This window comes from Mastigoproctus giganteus, chromosome 9 (genome assembly GCF_048544385.1).
Source record: "Mastigoproctus giganteus isolate SK-2022 chromosome 9, ASM4854438v1, whole genome shotgun sequence".
Taxonomy (NCBI): domain Eukaryota; kingdom Metazoa; phylum Arthropoda; class Arachnida; order Uropygi; family Thelyphonidae; genus Mastigoproctus; species Mastigoproctus giganteus.
The window spans coordinates 134,543,227-134,561,283 of NC_143583.1; the positions used below are offsets into that span (position 1 = coordinate 134,543,227).

The 18,057-nt window shown below is 37.6% G+C and overlaps 1 protein-coding gene across 4 annotated transcripts in view; it reads left to right on the forward strand.

The window, feature by feature from the left end:
• Positions 1-15,139, forward strand: part of LOC150080753 (transforming growth factor-beta receptor-associated protein 1-like) — a 272,526-nt gene extending 257,387 nt beyond the window's left edge. For 3 of the 4 annotated variants that reach the window (XM_090382037.1, XM_090382036.1, XM_090382039.1), the window contains one exon: positions 14,910-15,139. In XM_090382037.1, coding sequence (XP_090238163.1) covers positions 14,910-15,057 — 148 coding nt within the window. In that variant the 3' untranslated portion in view covers positions 15,058-15,139. Of the gene's footprint in view, positions 1-3,343; positions 3,448-14,909 lie in introns of those variants that run through there. The other variant, XM_090382038.1, reaches the window with a different exon arrangement.
• Positions 15,140-18,057: the final 2,918 nt, after the last annotated feature.

Below are 18,057 nucleotides of genomic sequence, written 5' to 3' on the forward strand. Positions count from 1 at the left end.
TTGAATTTATGATGTGCAATTCTAAATCACCATGTATATCCACTGTTACCAAAAGTCACTGAATACCTTGAACTTATTATAAAATAGTAATTGATTTACAATCTTAGTGATGTATGTGGGTCCATCGTCACTCTAATGCAACTGTTGAATCTTCTAGGTATATTACAAGTGTTTGGTAACAGACTGCAGAAGCATTAGTATTAGTAGTGATAAATGAAGCATGAAAGCAAACTTATACAGCTTTATCAAAAAAAACTTCCCACATTGCTTGTCTCCCTCTAAGAATTTGCCCAATTCTTCCTTAAAATTATTAAAATTACCCACTTCCACAACACAAATTGAAGCTTGTTCTAACAACCACATACCTGCTGGCTAAAGGCAAATTGCTGAACTTTTTCCAGTTTAAATTTGTCATATGGACGTCTGAGCAAGAGGAAAAGTTCTGTCAGCATTGAACTTACTCAGTCTATTCAAAGCCTTAAACAATTCAATCAGATCTCCTCACGGGTGCCTAGTCCAGTGATTTTCAACCAGGATGGCACAAAATCTGGGTTTAAGTTACTTAAATTTTTTTTTTTTATTATTTATATATTCATTTCATTATAAAAAGGTACATCCTTATCTTACCTATGTGAGTCAGGATTTTCTCTGCTTACCACTATGAAAACTAACAAGGGGGAAAGACAACAAATGATTGAGGAAGAAATGAGAGTATATCTCTCCAATATTCCACCTAATATCAAAAATATCTGCAAATCACACTAGGCACAAATATCTCATTGAAAAGTTACGTAAACCAAGTGTTTAAATACCTTGCATTGTACGGTATCTTTTTAATTTTGTGGTGATCTATAATTGATGTTCATTTTGTACCTCTATATAAAGAATAAAATTATTATTCTTTATATAGAGGTACTTTATAATTATTATAATTAATTATTATATATATCACAATTTGCATTATGAATTGTAATTTTGTTTATAATTATATTATTATAGTAACTATCATATAATATATTTTTTAATATTATATATATATATTATATAGAGAGAGAGAGGATCAGATTTAACGGGCAGAAAATTGAGTAGGGATGCCACAAAATAAAATAAATTACTTAAAGGTGCCATTATTAAAAAAAAAAAAAAAAAAAAAAAAAAAAAGGTTGGAAACTACTGGCCTAGTCTCTCTAATCTGCAATTTACAAAACTTTGCAGGAGGAGTGGCATATTGTACCACTTCTCCTGCAAACAAAGCCTTTCCTGAAGTCCCTCTAGTGAGAGCATCCTTTTGCTGCCCTCACTCTTATTGCCAATCTTGTTGCTCTTCTTTCAATCTAATTCCAAAAGATCCACATCCTCCCTAAAATGAAGCCTCCAGACCTGTATGCAGTACTCAGATGTGGCCTAACCATTGCCTTATATAATGAGATAATCACCTCCTTATCCCTGCTACAAAAATTCCTGTATATTCTCGACAAAACTCCCATAAGCTGTCCTAGCAGCATATCTGCACTACTCACAGAACCTCATGTCTGATTTCACAATTATCCCCAGTTCTTTATCATTCTCCACTACCTTCAGTGTAGTAATCCCAGAATATCTGGCACATTATTCTGGGATTACGCCTATCCATATGCAGTATTATGCCACTCTTCCTGCAAAACCTATGTTAACTCTGAGGTGGAAATTAGACCAGTAGGTCTTGCTCTGATCTGCTGTTGTTCCTGTACACATGCCAAAGATGTTTATTAGGGTTAAAGACAATAGTTTTTGTTTTCCAATCCATATCATCCATTCTATTCTCAAACTATGTGGAAATGAGTATTGCTTTGTGGAATGGAGTTAGCATGTTGGAAGCTGCAAGAGTCATGTACATACCATTTCCATTGTGTGTTGGCAGTGAATAGTTATCCTGTATGTCCAAATAGTCAGGGTTATGGCAGCTCCAGGCAGGGTGACCAGTGAATGTAGTCCAAACCATGAAAAGCAACCCCCACCAAATTCATGCTCAGAGAACACATTCTCCACATCCAACTGCCAGATCAGTGCATTGTGTAATAATTCATCACTTCATAGAATCAAAACACATTCTCCACATCCAGTTGCCAGATCATAGTATTGTGTAATAATTCATTACTTCATAGAATCAATTTCCACATCCAGATCCTAGGAACAATGAATTTTGTTCCAGACTAACAGCTAACTTGCATTCTATAGCATATGTGCAGCAGCAATACAGTGAAAACTGATGCCATGCAGTTCTTATTGTCATGCCTACAGATACATATAAATATCTACAGGCAAAAATATCTATTTTTGTACATTGACAGACTGTAACAACTCTTCTCAAAGATCAGTGAGTTCTGTCGCACAATTTTCACAGCCTACTGGAACATTTAGGTACACCTACATCAACCACAGTCTTCCAACATTAATGAAGTTGAGTCTGAAATATTTAAAAGACAGCTATATAGACAACCCATTGATATGGTATACAGTTATTATGCAGCTTTAACACTATACATTTTCAGCAAAAAACTATTGTTGGCTGTTAATACATTTATTGAACACAACTGCTTTACTGCACACCTTTGTTCCTGCTCTGAACTAGCAAATTACCAAATGGGAGAAGCATACTCAAATCAGAATGTGTCCTGTGATTTTTGATAATGTAGTGAGTATGTGTAAATCTAGCATTACAAAAGCTTTTGATTATATTATTTTGATTACTCCAAAGTTCTGTGCTTTGAGTGCTGATACTTCAGCCACTGTGAATTAGATTATATGTGAACGTGGAAAACACATGACTCTGAAGAGTAAAGGTAAACTGCAGCCATTATCAACCCACTGCAGGATGGAAGTCTCCTCAACAATTCATGATGAGGGAAATGGACCATAATCTGCCATGCTGGTCCAGTGCGGGTTGGCAGATTGACCGTATTTAGCAGTCAGGAGCTTGAACACCGGTCTACTCGAGGAGCATGTGCTACTGCACTCCCGCTCCTGACCACTCAGCTACGGAGACCATGAACAACTAAACAAACAGAGTTTGCCAGAAAAATCAGAATGTCTTATTATGGGAAATTTTAACTTTCTAGATGTTGATTGGGACTCATGGGTTGGCAGTTCACTGAACAGCAAAATATTTCTTAGTTTTATGGATGACTGTTTCCTACACCAGTATGTTAGAGAAGCTATAAGCAAATCCTTGATCTACAGAGTGTTCCATAAGTCCCAAGAAGTTGTCTGTTTTCCTGCCTATTAAAGATCTGATGATAATGTATTGTTTCTTTTTGTTTGTTTGCTTGCTTGCTTTTTAGTATTTCTTTTTTGCTTGTTTCAGGTAATATGACAGATACCACAGTCCATTTGCAGTGGAAGAAAGGTAATAGCAGTGGTGTGGTACCATGAGGGGACACAAACAAAACAGTAAAACAGGTGCAAGAAGACTTCAAAGAGAGATTTGTAAAGCCAGTACCATCCAAATTGAATCTTTAATCATTGGGAAAAGAAGATATTTCAGACTTGAAGATTACTTGATGCCAAATACAATAGACAGCCAAAAATTTGTCATCTGGAAATGCAAAATATTGAAGCATCCATTCTCAAATATCCAACATCATTACAAAAATGGTCTGCAGAGTTGGGTGTTTTGCAAACATCATTATATCGCACAATGAAACATGACCTTAACATGAAACCGTATAAACCAACTGCCATTTTTGAATTAACAGATGCAGTTCACGAAAGGAGACTAACAACTTGTGATAGATTGCTGCAGCATTTTGATACCATTCCTAAAAGATCAGAGGTCATATTTAGTGATGACTGTGCTGTTTACCTCAGTTCATCTCCACGTAATGTTTACTTCTGGAGTGATGCCAATCCACATTATGTGGAAGAAGTGTGAGACCACCACCACATGTTATGTTTTGGATGGCATTATCTGCCCACCACCTTATTGATCCTCTTTACTTTTTTGATGGACTGGTCAACCAGCAGTCATATATGAACATGCTGTAAAATTAGTAGTTACCAGAACTCGAGAGACCTAGAATAGCCCATGAAATTTATTTTCAGCAGGATGGGGCATCTGCAGTTCGAAATTATCTCAACCAAATTTTCCCTAACCATTGGATTTGCAGGTCTTTGCCAAAACTTCTGTGGCCAGTGCACAGTCCTGACCTGATAACTTGTGATAATGCCCTGTGGGGGCACATCAAAGCTAAGGTTGCAGAACATCATATGGCATCTGTTGGTAAACTGAAATAACAAATTCAAGATGCATTTGCAAAGATAACACACAGAACTTTGCGTTGGTTTTCACATTGTTCATGGAAAAGAATTATCTTCTACCATGACAACAGTGGTCATCATACTGATGCACTTGATGTATAAAGTACATGACATTGTTGTACTATTGTAATAAGTAGTGGTATTAATGACTTGAAATAATATGTAGCAGGAGAGGGTGTATTTTGTGTGATGTCCTGGAACATATGGAACACTCTGTAGTTATCAGCAGTGATTCATCATGTTTTAAGAATCTTCAAGTAAAGGAACCTTTAGATGGTGCTGATCCTAGTGTATTGAGGTCTGATTTATTCCAAGAAATAATTGCTGTCAAGGATAAAGTGAAGGGATTTTGTTTTCACTCAGGGCTTAGACATTTTTTTTTTAACTCTTTTCATTTGGACCAACTGATGTTAAAAAATGTAAATGCAAAATGCGAAGTGTTCAGAAAGGTAATCAGGGGGGCCACTAACCATGTTTAGACCAAAATGAATGGGATTGGGATGATTATAAATTGTCAGAGGAAGTCCTGCAATAAGTACAAACTGTGTAATCAAGTTACTTGGGGATTTAGGCAGGCTAAGGCAGATTATGAGATGTCCTTAGCTAAGAATGCAAAGAAAAACAGAGCAAGGCAGTCTTTGCTTATGTTAACAACAGAAAGAAAGGAAGAGATGAATCGCATTGGTCCACTGGATATGAATGAATTGAATAACTGTTAATGATATCGTAAAGATTGCTGACAAACTGAATTAATATTTTGCATCTATATTTACACATGAGGTTTTCAGATATGGGGTCAGCAGAAGTCTGTCTAATGCTGATTAGGAGTTAAATGATTTTATAATAATGTAAAGGTAAGAGGAAGAGAAACTACTGCAGCTAAAAGTGAATGATGCACCTATGGCTAATAGAATCTATCCAATAATAGAATCTATATATTAAATCTATCCAATATCTATCCAACCTATGGCTAATAGAATCTATGAAATGACTCTAATGAGTATAATAAGAAACTGTAAAGGGATATAAAGTGGACCAGTAAATCAGAGTCTTATAATGGGGGATTTTAATTTCCCGGATATTGACTGGAATTTGTGGGTTGGTCACACACACACACACGCGCTAGCAAGGCTTTTGTGGATTTATTGGATAATTGTTTACTACATCAGCATGTTCGGGAAGCAACTAGAGGGAGTAATACTCTTGATCTGATTATCAGTAATGATTCTTCATGCATTAAGAATCTGCAGATAAAGGAACCACTAGGTGGCAGTGATCGCAGCGTGCTGAAGTGGGATTTACTCAAAGAGGTAACTACCATTAGGGGTAAAGGGAAGTATTTTTGCCTTCGTAAAGGCGACTACGGTGGTCTGAGACAGTATTTAAATTCTATACGGTGGGACCAACTGATGATGTTACCAACAGCAAATTCAAAATGGGAGGCATTCAAAGAATTTATCTTGCAAGCTACTAGGCTTTACATACCAACTAAGAAATATTGTACAAGGTTTAGGCCTAAATGGATGTCAGATGAACTAATGAGACATATGGCAGAGAAGAAAAATGCATGATACATATAAATTAATGAGTGACATGGAAGCCTATGATAGATATAAGCTGGTCTGTAACCAAGTCACAAAAGAGATTAGGCAGGCAAAGGCAGATTATGAGAAATCTTTGGCAAAGGATGCAAATCAAAATAGCAAAGAGTTCTTTACCTATGTAAACCCTAGAAGAAAAGGGATGAATCAGATTGGTCCACTGGATATTGATGGTTCAACTGTTGATGATCCTGCTCAGGTGACTAACAAACTAAATGAGTATTTTGCATCTACAATCACAAATGAGGAGTTATTCAGAGAAGGGAATGCCACAGGTAAATTAAACTCTGGCAGTGGGCTAGATCATTTCGTAATAACTGAGAGGAAAGTGGAGGAGAAATTGTTGAAGATAAACATAAAAAAGGCACCCCGGGTTGATGAGATCTATCCAGTTATATTAAAGGAGGCAGCAAAGGAAGTAAGCAAACCCTTAGCCATAATTATGAGAGATTCCTTGGACTCAGGGGAGGTACCCATGGACTGGAGATGTGACCCCAATTCACAAAGGAAGATCAAAGGGCGACACAAGTAATTATAGACCTGTTAGTTTAACTTCTATTCCAGGAAAATTAATGGATGCACTGGTTAAAGAAGCACTGCAGGATCATCTAGACAAGACTTCAGTTATAGCTCAGATACAGCATGGTTTTGTTAAGGAAAAGTCTTGCCTGACCAATTTGATTGGATACTATGATGTGGTCACAAAAGAACTGGATGCAGGGAATAACTTTGATATCATATATTTGCTTCTTAGAAAGGCTTTTGATACTGTTGCACATGGAAGACTGCTGCACAAATTGGAGCAGTGTGGCATTGGAGGCAAATTGCTGCTATGGATAAAGGGATGGTTGAATGGGAGAAGACAGAGTGGTAATCAATGGACACTGCTCTTCGTGTACTAATGTTATTAGTGGAGTCCATCAAGGTCCATCCAGATGTGACCCCGGGGGCTCACATCTGGTGAGTATGGGCTTGGCACACCCAGGGTCCTGAGCTGGATATCATCATTCTTCTCTTTCTTGGTGATTCCCTTCTACTTCTCTCTCTCTCTCTCTCTCTCTCTCTCTCTCTCTCTCTCTCACAGGGTAACTTGGGAATTTTTTTTTCTGGTGCAGCATAAGCCTCAGGCTTCCTTGCACCATATGATTATTAATAATAATAAAAAAAGGTTCAGTGTTGTTGTTTTCTGTATTTATAAATGATATTGATGATGGTATATCAAGCTTAATGTCCAAGTTTGCAGACGATACAAAGGTTGGCAGGGTTGTTAAGGACACTAATGACAGTATGCTGCTGCAACAGAAAATTTGAGCAGATGGGCTGAGAGGTGGCAAATGAAGTTTAATATTGACAAGTGTAAAGTACTACATATGGTAAGCAGTAACCCCAGAGTAACATAGCAACTGTGCAGTACTACACTGATGGTAGAGAATGAAAAGGACCCGAGGGTAATTGTGCAGGCAGATATGAAGTTTTGTGAGCAGTGCAGACGGTCTGCAAGAGTAGCTCGTGGTGTCTTGTCAATGATATACAGGAATTTTTCTAGCAGAGATAAGGAGGTGATTATCCCCTTGTTTAAGGCAATGGTCAGGCCACACTTTGAGTACTGTATACAGGTCTGGAGGCCTCATTTTAAGAAGGATGTAGAGCTGTTGGAACGAATACAAAGAAGGGCAACATGATTAGTGAATGGAGCGAAGGGTTGCTCTTATGAAGAAAGGCTTAAGCTTTGCAGATTACAGTGTCTGGAGACTAGACACCTGCGAGGTGATCTGATTGAGGTGTATAAAGCCTGGAATGGTTTGAGCATGCTCAATGCTGATGAGATTCTTCCTCTTACTCAGAATAAACATCTTGAGAGGGCATAAATTCAAATTGAGGAGAGACAGTTGTAAGATAGATGTGTGGAAGTTTGCTTTTAGCCAGTGGGTAGTTGGTTGGTGGAACAGACTTCCATCTTTTGTTGTGTTGATAGCCTAAATAAATTTAAGGCTGAGCTGGACAGGTATTTGAATGGAGGGGAGAAATGGGAGCGGTTTTTTTTTTTTTTTTTTGGCAATGCTGCATAAGCTTGCTTTCTTGCATTATATGCCTCTACTAATGCTAATTATATTAAAATAAGCTATCAAGAAGTAGCTGAACCTTTAGCCATAATAACGAGCACATCCATGGATTCGTGAGAAGTTCCTACAGATTGGAGATGCACAAATGTATCTTCCTATTCACAAGGGTTGTTCAAAGAATGAAGGGGAGAAATACAGAACCATAAGCTTGAATTCTGTGCCAGGGAAAATAATGGAGTAAATAATTAAGGAAATAATGCAAAATCTTGGTAGGAGTGAAACCATAAGGCAGTCACAGCATATATTTGTTAAAAGAAGATCATGCCTGTCTAACTGATTGGTTACTATTAGGTCATCACAAAGGAACTGGATGCGAAAAATAAATTTTGACATCATATACTTGGAATGTACCACATGTACGATTGAAATATAAATTGGAGCAATGTGGTATTAGGGGCAAATCACTACTATGGTTAAAAAAATTATTAAGTGATCATTGCTCTTCATAAGCTGCTATGATAAGTAGGATTGATATTGGACCCTTACTGTTTTTAATATATAATAATGATGCTGATGTAGTTATTTCAAATTTGATGTCTAAGTTGACTGATATGAAGGTGTGCCCAGTGGTTAATGACAGTAAACAGGATATGCTACTTCAAGAATAACTAAACTAAGCAGATGAGCTGAAGAATAAAGATATCCTAAGAGGAAGTGCAATCAACTTCAGATTCCTCTTGCAAGGATGATGCTTCCAGGAATATACAATCTTCAACCTCTGGATTTTAAGTTCCCTGGTATATAGGCTAGCACACTTACCTGCGAAAAATCTAAACCTCCCAAACATTTCCTTGTTCTTTCACAAATATACATTGTCTCAGTTCTAATCTCAATGATATCCATTTCCACTTACAGTCTACCAAACCCCATGTACTTTTCCTGACAGAATCCAATAATCAATTCATTCAACCACTGCTCATCTCAGTTATCTGAATTATTCACTGTATGGTTCCTTCTGCTTCAAAGGTGGTACTTATGCATATGTCTGTTCTGATATTCCCTGTCAGAGACTTAGTACTTTGAAATCTCCTCTTTTTGATCTTCTCTGGCTTAAAATCTCTCAACAACATTCTGTAAAATTCATCTGTTGCCTCTATGCATTCTCCCAACTCCACTAATCACTTGGAACTCCAACTTCCTCTCTTTGAAATTTGACTTTCTCCAGTCCAACTTTCCTAACGGTGAAGTAACTTTCCCTAGTGATTTTAAGGTTCACAACTCCAGCTGGCTTCTATTTTCTTGTCATATGGACTCATCTGGTCAAGAAATACCAAGGCTTTAGAGGCGCCTCCGTAGCCAGGTGGGAAGGAGCAGCAGTGCATAACACACGCTTCTTGATTAGACCGAGGTTCGAGCCCGTCACCACCAAATATGGAGGATGCGGAAAGGTCAGGGAATGACCACCGCATATCCCGGAGCAATATGGCCTTAGTTGCTAATGCTCCTAAAAACCAAAAACAACAACAACAACAACCAAGGCTTTAGCAATTAATAATGACCTTGCACAGATTGTTCATTTACGTAGCAGAATACCAGACAGTCCTAACCATGCAGCCAACATGCTTGATCATTTTCTTGTAAACAACCCTTCTAAGCACATGATCAAAATGAGTGGTCCTCTAGGCACCTCTGATCAGAAGTTGGTGATGATCTCTTACCCTGTGGAGCCTCTCTCTCTCTCTCTTAACCATTCTCAGCCTTGTGTTGTTTGTAATTACAACAATACAAAATGGAGTGATCTGTAAGATTTATTTTCTTCTTTTCCTTAGTCAGATTACTGTTTCAAATCTTCTGTTGTCAATGTTGCTCAGATCATTATAGTGAAAGTATTCCTGTAGAGATGAAATTCTTTATTCCACACTTCACCTTAACATCTCGGATTTTATCTAAACCTTGGCTTTCCAATAAATGTGCTAAGGCTGTTCAACATAAGAATGCTGCATATTTCAAATGGCTTGTATCCAAATGTTCAGGTTCATTTTCTGCCTGCACCAAAGCTCGCAACAGTTGTAAAGCAAGTCACAAAGGAGGTCAGGGGGTGAAGGCAGATTATGAGAAGTCTTCGGCAAAGGATGAAAAGAAAAACAGCAAAGGCATCTTTACTTATATAAATTCTAAATAGGAAGGGGATGAATCAGATTGGTCCACTTGATATCGATGGTTCAATTGTTGATGATCCTGCTGAGGTAGCTAACAAACTGAATGAGTATTTTACATCTACATTCAGACATGACGAATTGTGTAGAGAAGTGGTCAGAAATTTATCAAAACTCTAACAGGGAGCTAAATGATTTTGTAATAACTGAGAGCAAAGTGGAGGAGAAATTGTTAAAGTTAAAAATAAAAAAGGCACCTGGGTGGATGGGATCTATCCAGTTCTATTAAAGGAGCAGAAAGGAAGTAAGCAAACCCTTATCCATAATTATGAGAGCATCCTTAGACTCAGCATAGGTCCCCATGGACCAGAAATCTGTAATTGCAACCCCATTTCACAAAGGGGAGAGCAAAGGGTGATGAGTAATTACAGACCTGTTAGTTTAACTTCTGTTCCGGGAAAAATAATGGAGTTGCTGGTTAAAGAAGCACTGTAGGATCATCTAGACAAGACTACAGTAATAATTCAGACACAGCATGGGTTTGCTAAGGGGAAGTCTTGTCTGACCAATTTGATTGGATACTACAATGTAGTCAAAGGAACTGGATGCAAAAAATAATTTTGATCTCTTATACTTCGATTTCAGGAAAGCTTTTAATACTGTTGCACATGGAGGACTACTGTACAAATTGTAATAGCATGGCATTAAGGGCAAGTTGCTACAATGGATAAAAGGATGGCTGAGTGGGAGAAGACAGAAAGTAGTAAACAATGGACACTGCTCTTCATGGACTAATGTTATTAGTGGAGTCCCCCAGGGTTCAGTGTTGGGCACCATTGTTGTTTTGTATATTTATCAATGATATTGATGAAGGTATATAAGGCTTAATGTCCAAGTTTGCAGATGATACGAAGGCTGGCATGTTAATGACAGTACATTACTGTAATGGGATCTATAAAAGTTGGGGAGATGGACTGATAGGTGGCAACTGAAGTTTAACATTGACAAATGCAAAGTACTGCATATTTGTAGCAGTAACCCTAGAGTAATGTACGAACTGTACAGTACTACAATCAGTGTAGTGGAGAATGAAAAAGACCTTGGTGTAATTGTGCAGTCAATATGAAGTTTTCTGAGCAGTGCTGACCGGCTGCCAGAGAAACTTGTGGGGTCTTGTCAATGATAAAAAGGAACTTTGCTAGCAGGGGTAAGGAGATGATTATCCCTTTGTATAACACAATAGTCAGGTCAAACCTTGAGTGCTGCATACAGGTCTGGAGACTATGGACCTGTAAGGTGATCTGATTCAGTTTTATAAGGCCTTGAATGGTTTGAGCAAGCTCAAAGTTGATGGGATTATGCACCCGAAGAGGCATAAACTCTAATTGAGAAAAGGCAGTTGTAGAATAGATGTGCAGAAATTTCCCTTTAACCAGCAGGTAGTTGATCAGTGGAACAAATTTCCATCTGTCATTGTGGAAATTGACAGCTTAAATAAATTCAAGGACAAACTTTTGGAGCGAATGGATGGGTGAAATGGGATTGATTTTTTTTTTTTTTGGCTGATGCTGTATAAGCTTACTTTCTTGCATCATATGCCTCTACTAATGCGAAAATGGCAATTGAAGTTTAAAATTTCAAAATACTTATCTGACTAGTAGTAATCCCAGAATAACATGCCATTTAGGCAGTAGCAAACTCAAAATAGTTAATTATGAAAAATTCTAGAGGTAATTTTACTTTTTCTTGTATAAAAGTAAGCCTAGGCTAAATTGTGGCAATCCCACTATCAGAAGTCTATCTAATGGTTAATTTGACATCATATACTTGGTTAATTTGTTTCTTTAGTGTGTGGTGAATTTGTTTGTGTGTTGGATTGTGTTGCTGAATGATTGGCCTCTTAGATGGGTAATTGGACAATCCAATATCATGAAATTCTCTGAACACTGCAAACAGGCTTCTAGAACCACTCATGGAATTCTGTCTATGATGTATTTATTTCCCGGAGGGACGAAGAAGTAACATTAGGACACATCTGGAAAACTGCGTACAGGTTTGGAAACCTCGTGTTAGGAAGGAGAGATCTGCTGGAAGGGGGGGGGGGTCAAAAAAGCAACAAGATTAGTCAAAGGGACAAAAGGATATTCTTACTAGAAAGAATGGGGTTCTATAAATTGCCATCTCTTTAAAATAAGTACCTACACAGTGAACTAATTGAAGTATATAAGACTTTAAAAGGGTTAAGTAAATGTTGATGGTTTCTTTATTCTTTCTCAGGTGACAGACAAAAGGGGACATAAATTTAAATTGAAAAAAGAATGGGTGTAAGGTAGATGTGCAAAAAACTTACTTTCAGCCAGAAATTAATTAATTTTTCGAAGAAACTTCCATATAGTGCTGTGGAAGTGGACAGGCTGAATAAATTTAATAGTATTTGTAAACTCTATTTGAGTTTCATTATAATTTTGTTAGAGTTCTTTTTAGAAACACTACAAATTATTTGTTTTGTCTTTATCTTTTAATTAAGGTGTTATGTTATTTTGAATTTTTAAAACTTGTATTATCTCTCTTTTTCTTTTATTCTTTTCTTTCTACTTTCTTTAAACATGATAATAGAGCACAAAAAGGCCCTGAAACATTTTTCAAATTAGGGCAAAATTATCAGCAACTCACAGGGATTTAAATGATTAAATATTTTTTACAACTCTAATTTTAATTTCACATCTGTAACTTGGTGTGCCACAGTGAAAAAAAAAATTATAATGGTGTATGAATGTGAACAATTTCCACAGTGTGAAAAAAAGGTGAGCTCTCTCTCTCCCAAGACATAAAATCAAAGTAAGAGTCATATTCCCCACCACCATATTTTAACATGACATTACCACCATTATTGATCTTGGACTGACTGCAAATATTCAAGGTCCCTGGTACTGGAATGCATGTAAAATATCAAGCAAATATCAAGATGTTGTGATATGACAGATGAGAATGGCAAGTGGCGACTCTGCAGATAGCTTATGTTTTCTGTTACTTCATGTTATACTTTTTCCTTTTTCAGATTTGGGTGTGATCTTGGGGTGATAACATATATACACTTTAGTATGCACATTATGAGATTGAGCCTATTTGTTACCAAAGAAGTATACTGCCAATTGTTACTTGTTGCACCAGTATATCAGCTGCAAAACAGTGAACAACAAAACTGCAAACTCTCTGGCCACAACAGTCATAAGTATAATAAAAAAATTTTATTATTAATTTTTTTTTAAGCATTTACTAAATTATTCTCTGCCAAAGGTAATCATTTAGTAATATCGTACTGTACACTGAGTGAACAGAAATCATGGTATACCTGACAAGTAATGTGTAGGCCCACCTTTCACCTGGATAAGGGCAATCACACGGCGAAGTATTGACTCCACTAGTTCACGAAAACGTTCCACAGGTATTTCCATCCATGCTTGCTGCACTTCTGTCCATAATTCCGTCGTATTCCTGGGTGGAGGATCCAAAGCTCGAATGGACCTTTCCACTGCATTCCAAAGATACTGCACAGGGTTCGTGTCTGGTGAGCAGGGAGGCCATTCCATGGTGGTAAAATCTGTGAAATGCTCTTTGAACCACGGCTTTGTGGGGAGGCGCATTGTCCTGCTGGAAGAGTCCTTTGCCCTGTGTGTGCACGATGACCATGAAGAGATGCAGATGGTCTGCAAGGGTGGACACGTAACTTGGAAAACCGTTCAAAGATGCATCTAGACATACCAGAGGTCCCAATGTGTGCCAGTTGAACACACCCCAGACCATTACCGACCATCCACCTGCCTGAACAGTTCCTTGTTGACATGACGGGTGCATAGCTTCGTGTGGTTTCTGCCAGATACACACTCTCCTGTCCTCTGGAAATAACTGGAAATGGGACTCATCGGACCAGGAGACCCATCTCCAATCATCCAAGGTCCAGTGCCAATGTTCTTTCACCCAGTTGAGGTGTAGCGTCCTAGGTCGTGGTGTTAGCAATGGGACTCTGGTGGGTCGGCGGCTCCCATAACCTATTGCAGCTAATGATTCCCTGATGGCCTTGGTGGAGACATTTCTGGCACCTCCCTCATTGAAGTCGGCAATGATTTGTGCCACTGTCACTCTCCAGTTGGCTAAAACAATGCAAGACAGATTTCAGCGGCCACGTTTATCCACCACCTTTCTCCACCTACAGCTCTGTCCACAATGAAATGTTATTGCAGAAATAGCATATTCCCAATACACCTCTTGATACTGTCTAACAGGGATAGTGTAATTTCTATACCACCTCCATGACCTATGCATCAAGCACCCACTATCATCTCTCTTTCAGAGTCGGTTAACCCATGACATTTATCCATACTGACATCAAATTACTGTCTACGTGAATACAGTGTACCTATATACATGCAAAACAATGGGTTCGTCCACTGGGTTTTTTTTTTTTTTTTCTTCTTTGTTAGTTGTTGGCGCATCAGCTTCTATGGCCATAATGCACCTCCCAGAGTTTTTTGCATTTTACTGTGATCCAAGCCCGAGGCGGGATTCAAACCTGCGACCTTTAGGTTGCCAGGCAGGCACTTTACCCACCTGGCTAGCCCGGTCGGCCGTTCACTGGTGAGAGGGGTGACAGCATTGCATTTCCCAGGAACCAGATATCCCACGAATTCTGTTCTTTCAGTACAATACATTATAATTTTCTGTTATGTTAGAATGAATGAAAATTTATTGTTACTAAAACCGCTTTTTTTTTATCATTTGTCTATTTGTTTTAGGATTTGTACAGTATGCAAGTACCCATTCCTTGAGTGTGCATTTGTCAGGTATCCTAGTGGTGCTATTGCTCATCCACAGTGTGCTAAACATATTGCTGTTAATGCTACTGGAAATAAATTTAATCATAAAAAACTTTTCATGAGGTGATATAGTAAGTAATTTCAAAAAATTAGAATAAAATAAAGATTGCCAGCTCATCAAAAATCTTGTTTTCTCAATTAAACAATGATACAGTAATAGAATTTTAGAAAATTTCATAAATTTTATTCTTGTATATACATTAAATTGAACAAAAATTATACTACCAAGCGTAATATTCTGATATTAATTTGCAATATGAACTGAAAATTTATCATTGCACAACATATTGTGAAACAAGAATTAGAGCCCTTATCACATAGAGTTGTACAACCATAAATTAATCTTGCCAGTCTTATGGATTTAGCAGTATTTATTTTACTTTAATATATGCTACTAGTGCTACACTGAATTTTAGTAGATAGTTAGAATGTAACATTATCATCAATAAATGATGTATTATATGAGACTGATTTGATTATCGAAGCATAGATTTCACACAATTAATTTCCCTGAAATAAGTGCTGGATTAATTACTTTCTTGTGCAGGACACAATTTATTTTATTTATTTTCTAGAATAAAAATATGACAAACAAATTTATGTTAATCAGTCAACAGGTAATTTCTTGTAAGTTTTTGATCACTGGATATTACTGCATTCTATATGGAAATAATTTGTTTCAATTATGTCCAGAAAAAACAAATTATCTAAGTATTAATCGTTGCAGTCAAAGAATTTATATTAAAAACTTTTTTTATGCCTAATTTCTTAATATTCTTAATACTGTATTTAAAGACTAAATGCACAAGGCATAATTCCATATGGGTTTAAATTAACTATATAATATCAGCGTAGATACACCATAGTTAACCCATAAAATTAAACTATGTATGTAGTGTAAAGGCATCATTTTAATTATATCTCATATTGTGGCTACCTTCACAATGAGATATCAGGTATTGCACTACTTTGAATAAGTAACACTTCTCAAGTAGAGAAGACTACTGTTACTTATTCTCAGTGGACACCACCACTCATACGGCACCATTTCAAGGCTTGTTAGGTGCCTCCGTAGCCAGGTGGGCAGGAGCAGAAGTGCGTATCACACACTTCTTGATTAGACCGGGGTTCGAGCCCGTGACCACCAAATACGGAGGATGCAGAAAGGTCAGGGAATGACCACCGCCTATCCCCCGAGCAATATGGCCTTAGTTGCTAATGCTCCTAAAAAAAAAAAAAAAAAACAAATAACCAAAAACCAATCAAGGCTTGTTGGCCTATCATCAGTGGGTGGGCAGGTACCCTGGTAATGCAAACATGCCATCACTGTTGCGAAGTTGTGAAGGTAGCCACTATATGAGATATAATTAAAACGATGCCTTTACACTACGTATGTAGTTTAATTTTATGGGTTAACTATGGTGTATCTACACTGATATTATATAATTAATTTAAACCCATATGGAATTATGCCTTGTGCATTTAGTCTTTAAATATAGTATCATTCTGTTCACCATTTGGCATCTCTCATATTGTGGAATTAACTTCGCAACAGTGATGGCACGGTTGCATTACCAGGATACCTGCCCACCCACTGATGATAGGCCAACAAGCCTTGAAATGGTGCCGTTTGGGTGGTGGTGGTGCCCACTGAGAATAAGTAACAATAGTCTTCTCTACTTGAGAAGCATTACTTATTCAAAGTAGTGAAATACCTTGTTGTTGAAGGTAGCCACAATATGAGATATAATTAAAACGATGCCTTTACACTACGTACATAGTTTAATTTTAGGGTTAACTATGGTGTGTCTACACCGATATTATATTCTTAATGTATCTACACTGATATTATATAATATTCTTAATGTATCTACACTGATATTATTTAATATTCTTAATGTATCTACACTGATATTATTTAATATTTTTAATGTATGTGCTGGCATATATTAATAAGAGTGTATTATTGAGTCAGGTAGTGAATGTAGTAGTAGTGGCATGTGATGCAAGAAAGCATGTGTATGAGCTTATGCAGCATCAGCTAAAAAAAAAAAAAAAAAAAATCATATAATTCCCTCCAAATTGCCTGTCCAGTTCCTCCTTAAATTTATTCAACCTATCAACTTCCACAATGACAGATGGAAGTTTGTTCCAACAATTAACCACCCGCTGGCTAAAGGCAAATTTCCGCACATCTATTCTACATCTGTCTTTTCTTAATTTGAATTTATGTCCCCTTAGGTTCGTAATCTGAACAAGTGGAAGGATCCCATCAGAATTCAGTGTGCTCAACACATTCAAGGCCTTATACACCTCAATTAGATCATCGCGCAGGTGCCTAGTCTCCAGCCACTGCAATTTGCAGAACTTAAGCCTCTCTTGGTCTCTTGGTAAGAGGATCCCTTCATTCCCCTCACCAATCTTGTCACCCTTCTCTGTACACGCTCAAGTAAATCTACATCCTTCCTAAAATGAGATGTCCAGACCTGTACGCAGTACTCAAGGCATGGCCTGACCACTGCCTTATACAGAGGGATAATCACTTCCTTTTCCCTGCTAGCAAAATTCCTATATATCATTGACAAAACCCCATGACTTACCCTGGCAGCCTGTCTGTATTGCTCAGAAAACTTCATATCTGCCTGCACAATTACTCCCAGGTCTCTTTCATTTTCTACCACCTTAAGTGTAGTACCACACAGTTGGTACGTTTCTCTGGGGTTACTTCTACCCATATGCAGTACTTTGCATTTGTCAAGGTTAAACTTCAGTTGCCACTTCTTAGCCCATCTGCCCAAATTATCTAGATCCTGTTGCAGTAGCACACTGTCATTAACAACCCTGCCAACCTTTGTATCATCTGCAAACTTCAACATTAAGCCTGATATATACCTTCATCAATATCATTGATAAATATACAAAACAACAGTGGACCTAACACCGAACTCTGTGGGACTCCACTAATAACATTAGTCCACGAAGAGCAGCACCCATTGATTACCACCCTCTGTCTTCTCCCACTTAACCATCCTTTTATCCATTGTAGCAACTTACCCTTAATACCATT